Consider the following 5,343-nt stretch of genomic DNA (forward strand, 5'->3'; position numbering starts at 1 on the left):
TTCTAACACACGGAAAGTGGGCTACTTTTGGCCTCTGAGACTACAAAGACAGAAAAATGAGTGACAGGACCCGATGTGGTAGGGCGAGGTGGGAGCGGCGGTAAAGGAGGCTAGTGTTTTTGGTGGGAGTGGAAACTGGGAACCCAAGCTTACTGGCGAGGCGGCCCTCACGTGACCAGGAGCTGACGTGGGCAAAGGTACTTAAGGCCCTGAGCGCCGTCCTCCGTCCTCCTCTGGGTACCAACTCTATTTCGCGGCGCACTGCCGTGCGTTTAACCCGGGCGAGGAGGAGGAGGAGAAAATTCCCCCAGATCCGGGCAGGTGGGTGTGAGGGTGGGCATGGCCTGGTACCCCTGAAAGAGACAGGCCTGAGTTGCCGGAGTTTGAGGCCGCGGGCGTCTCCGCCTTGCTCGCTCCTCACTGGCTCTTCAGACCCCCGCGCTCAGTCTCGGCTCATTTTGGTGGGCCGCAGGGAGAGGGGGAGGTGGGACATAAAAAAGTGATATACTTGCGGAGAATCCGCGTACTTCCTCTCTCAGCCAGTGTGTTTCCGTTTTGTTTTTGACACTTAGGTCTTGCACCCCACATCCTGTCCTTTTTTTGAGAGGAGGGAAGGGAAATAAACGTGGCAACGCAATAAGGCCAGCGGGGAGGTTGGGAAAGGGTGACCGGAGGGGCACGCAATTTGACAGCAATCCGGCCGGTTCACTCCCACTCTCACTTTGCAAATACCTTCTCCCACCCCATCACCGTCCCCGAACCCTCCCCTCTCCCGCCCTGGCCGGCCCTCTGTCCTTTAGGGGGTGCTAGAAAATGGGTGTGCCAGCCTCCAGAGGGGAGATGGAAGGTCTGTCTGGTATTCACAGGAGGGAGCCTCTGAAAGAATCCGGTATTAAACCGCCGTTCTAACTCCCAGGCTGCGTTCCAGACACCTCCGGCCCTCACAGTCCTTTACCTCCGTTTCTGTAGCCCTGGGAAAAGATTTCGGGTACCCTGGCGGGAGAAATGGCGGTTAACCGGGTATTTGAGAAGGGGGTGGGAGGCGGAGCTCAGAGCAGAGAAAACAGTGGAAAATCACGACCCTCAAACCGAAAGGGCAGACGTTGGATCTGCTGTTCTGCGGGTTAATGCTAGTCCTGAGGTGCTGGAGACTGAAGGACTAGTGGTCACAGGACGGGGACACTAGATTGCTTGGCAGTAATGCCCGGTCCTGCTTCCCATCCAGCTTTCACTGCACCCTTGCCCCGCCCCCTCCTGCTACAGTTGCAGGCGAAGGGGTGTGGTTGTCTGTCCCGGAGAAATGGCGGATTGGGGGGCGGGGCAAAGAAGGAGGGGTTGAGTGCCTGGGGAGTCTGCGCAGCAGTGGAGGATTGAGGTGGAGGAGGGTGAGAAGAATTGAGGGACTTGAGAGGTGGAGCCATCTGTCATCCTAATAAGTGTCTGCTAAAAGGCAATTTACTGGGACTTGTCCTGGGTTTTGTTCCATTCACTAGGCTACAACGTCGGCTGTCTATATTTCTGCCCTTCAGTATGTCCTTACAATGAAGCGCTAACTGAACGGAAGGAGGGAGAAACAGCCCTGAATCCTTTGAGGTTAGTGTGGGGGTGAGAACTGTCTGGGAACCCCTGATGTAGGTGTGGCAGAAACCAGAGCAGATCTAGGACCAGAAGTTTCTCTTCTCCCATCTTCTTTTTTTTTTTTTTTTTTTTGTATTTTTCTGAAGCTGGAAACGGGGAGGGACAGTCAGACAGACTCCCGCATGCGCCTGACCGGGATCCACCCGGCACACCCACCAGGCGGTGACTCTCTGCCCACCAGGGGGCGATGCTCTGCCCCTCCCAGGCGTCGCTCTGCGGCGACCAGAGCCACTCTAGCGCCTAGGGCAGAGGCCAAGGAGCCATCCCCAGCGCCCGGGCCATCTTTGCTCCAATGGAGCCTTGGCTGCGGGAGGGGAAGAGAGAGACAGAGAGGAAGGAGGACGGGGGTGGAGAAGCAAATGGGCGCTTCTCCTGTGTGCCCTGGCCGGGAATCGAACCCGGGTCCCCCGCACACCAGGCCGATGCTCTACCGCTGAGCCAACCGGCCAGGGCCTTCTCCCATCTTCTTTATGAGTCACCCTTGCCCTGGCCCTGCCCTTTATGGTCCACCGTAAGGGTTGTGGCATTTTCCTTAATTAGTGGTTCGAGGAGGAAAGGGTAGCAATGGGAAGAAGAAGCCTGTGAGAGAGAAACTTGGCCTACAGGAGTTAAAATCAGGAAAGGAAGCAGAATTCATCTACCAAAGACCCCAAAACACCCTTTCTGGAGGATCACCCCACAAGTCCGTCTGCCTTTTGGACCCTGCACAACTACCGTGGAAAAGGTTAAATGCTCCTGTGCAGCAGACCGGTGTGTGCATGAACATCATCTGGAGATCCTTGGGGTCTTGTGGGGGAGGACCAGAGCAGAATCTGGGATCTCTACTGATTTCCCAGCTCTCCATCAGATTTCCTGATGCTATTACTGTTTTCTCATTCCCCATTTGAGTGCTGGGAAATGATGTGTTTTGACATTGAACAGAGCAAGCTAGGGATGAAGATGGGAAAAACGTTGGACAACTAGGGTTCTGAATCAACAAACCCAAGCCTGGGTACTGTCTGGGTACTAACCAACCCAATAAGCATTAAGACCACAAACTCTCCACTAAATAGGCCTGGTTAAGCACAAAGTGATCCAGAGCTCTAAGCCTCATTTCTATTCTTTACTTCAGGCCCTGCAGATCTTGCGACTGTGAGCAGAAGTGCCTTGCCCTGACGTGCACACATCCTGCTTAGGCAAACCAACTCCACGACCAGATCAGAGCATCATTCCAGCTGCACCATGAGCCGAGTTCGGGATGCTGGCTGTGTAGCCGCTGGGATAGTGATCGGGGCAAGTGCCTGGTACTGTGTCTACAAATATGCCAGGAGAAGAAACCAGACAAAGAAGAGACTGGCCAAGCCCAAGACCAGGGATCTGGCTGGGACTGGAGCCAGGGCTAGATCCGGACTAAGGGCTGGATTCACAATTGACCTTGGGCCAGGATTCTGTCCTCCAACCCCAGTCAGCACTGGGGCAGAGGACAAGGCCCAGGATGAAGCCTCTGCCCTGGACATAGCTGCAGCTGAGGTAGTGGCCCCAGCTGCATCCAATGTTGAGACTCAGAGTGGGGCTGGAAGTCAGGCCCCGGAAACAGAAGGGGCCTCGGTCGAGCCTCAGACAAAATCAGTGGTTGGGTCAGAAATGGCTTTAATGGCACTGCCTCCCGGGGAGGCAGACACCCTCACAGTGGCAGGAACTCTTAAACAATCAGATGCCCCGGGCACAGCAGAAAGTCCCAGGGCGTCAGCGGTGTCTCCTGGGACAACAGCACCTACTGAGGCAGCAGCAGTTACCGAATCGGCAGATGCTCCTGTACCGGCAGCACTTTCTGGGGCTGCAGAGGCCCCTGGGACCTCGGGGTCCCCTAAAACAGTGGCAGCCACCAAGAAAGCGACTCCTGGAGCTCATACTGGAGCTATACCTAAGGCTGGATCAGGGAATGGAGCTGGACCCAAAGGTGGAGTTAAGGGAGGAACCAGGTCCCGGAATGGAGGCAAGGGCAAGGGCAAAAAAAACAGCAAGGTTGAAGTAGACCAACTGGGGCTGGGATTCCGCCCCGGGGATGGGGCTGCAGCAGCTGCTGCGGCCTCCGCTAATGGGGGACAGGCCTTCTTGGCAGAGGTCCCTGACTCTGAGGAAGGGGAGTCTGGGTGGACTGACACAGAGTCGGAGTCAGACTCTGAGCCTGAGACCCAGCAGAGAGGGAGAGGGAAGAGACCCATTCCCATGCAGAAGCGCCCCTTTCCATATGATATTGATGAGATTCTGGGTGTCCGCGATCTCAGAAAAGTACTTGCTTTGCTTCAGAAATCGGATGATCCTTTCATCCAACAAGTAGCTTTGCTCACTCTGAGCAACAATGCCAATTATTCATGCAACCAGGACACAATTCGAAAATTGGGAGGCCTCCCAATTATTGCAAACATGATCAACAAAACTGATCCCCACATTAAAGAAAAAGCCTTAATGGCCATGAATAACCTGAGTGAGAATTATGAAAATCAGGGCCGGCTTCAGGTATACATGAATAAAGTGATGGATGATATCATGGCCTCAAACCTGAACTCAGCAGTACAGGTAGTTGGACTAAAATTTTTAACAAACATGACTATTACTAATGACTACCAGCACCTGCTTGTCAATTCTATTGCAAACTTTTTTCGTTTGTTATCTCAGGGAGGTGGAAAAATCAAGGTTGAGATTTTGAAAATACTTTCAAATTTTGCTGAAAATCCAGATATGTTAAAAAAGCTTCTCAGTACCCAAGTGCCATCATCATTTAGTTCCCTCTATAATTCTTATGTGGAATCAGAAATTCTTATTAATGCTCTTACTCTATTTGAGATCATCTATGACAACCTCAGAGCAGAAGTATTCAACTACAGAGAATTCAATAAAGGTTCCCTTTTTTACTTATGCACTACATCTGGAGTGTGTGTTAAGAAAATTAGAGCTTTAGCAGATCACCATGACCTTTTAGTGAAAGTAAAAGTTATAAAATTAGTTGACAAATTCTGATTGATCATGAGCTCTCAAAAGACTTGAATGAACATCTTGGATTTGCAGTCTGGAAGCAATGCAAATGGAAAGTTACTGCTTCTTAACTTGCTTATATTGTAAAGTGATCCTTTCAGCTGCCAGTTTTGAATAATGTATCATCCAGAGTGATGTTACCTGTAACAGTTTCCAGCTTTAAGCTGAATCATTTTATGAATACCAAATAAATAGTCCTCTTATATTGAAAACACATTTGTGACTTTAATCTTGCTGCTTAATGGAAATATTTTTACTGGTTCCTCTATGTGAACTGACAGTGAACTTGTCTGTCGTTAATAGCCTACACTTTTATTTTTTTTTTTTTGTCTTAAACCTATCCACCAAAGACTTCATTTGTGTATCATCAATAAAGTTGTATGTTTTGACTGACAAAAATTGTTCTCCTATTTGAATTGAAAATCTAACTGGAGAGATAAGGTGCATAAATACACAGGGATTTCTAACAGTTCCTAGGCAATGTCCATTGTGAAATATATGCTGTCTGGCTAAATGAGGTAAAAGTTGCTAGAAAGTTTCAAGGAGTAAGGGCACACCTAAGCTGGGCCCTGGAGGAAAGCATAAAAAACAAGGGCATTCTAGGAGAGGCAAATGGCTTGACGAATGGCTCAGAGGTGAGAAATCTGTTCCTGTGATAGGAAGGTAACCAATTTAATGGGAATGGGAGCT

General features: G+C 50.5%; 1 protein-coding gene across 3 annotated transcripts; it reads left to right on the forward strand.

The window, feature by feature from the left end:
• Nucleotides 1-233: 233 nt before the first annotated feature.
• On the forward strand, nucleotides 234-5,041 carry ARMCX2 (armadillo repeat containing X-linked 2). Of its 3 annotated transcripts, none has more exons than XR_010747893.1 (3): nucleotides 234-321; nucleotides 1,494-1,593; nucleotides 2,244-2,616. XR_010747893.1 is itself a non-coding variant. In XM_066357493.1 (3 exons), exon 3 carries the CDS (start codon nucleotides 2,860-2,862, stop codon nucleotides 4,636-4,638), a length of 1,779 nt encoding a protein of 592 aa, XP_066213590.1. In that variant the 5' UTR covers nucleotides 234-321; nucleotides 1,494-1,593; nucleotides 2,750-2,859; the 3' UTR covers nucleotides 4,639-5,041. The 3 variants fall into 3 exon arrangements, 2 of the variants coding, with proteins under 2 accessions (XP_066213590.1, XP_066213591.1); XM_066357493.1 differs by lacking the exon at nucleotides 2,244-2,616 and adding an exon at nucleotides 2,750-5,041; XM_066357494.1 differs by lacking the exons at nucleotides 1,494-1,593; nucleotides 2,244-2,616 and adding an exon at nucleotides 2,750-5,041 and having other exon boundaries at nucleotides 251-321.
• Nucleotides 5,042-5,343: the final 302 nt, after the last annotated feature.

The sequence above is a fragment of the Saccopteryx leptura genome, chromosome X (genome assembly GCF_036850995.1).
Source record: "Saccopteryx leptura isolate mSacLep1 chromosome X, mSacLep1_pri_phased_curated, whole genome shotgun sequence".
NCBI lineage: Eukaryota > Metazoa > Chordata > Mammalia > Chiroptera > Emballonuridae > Saccopteryx > Saccopteryx leptura.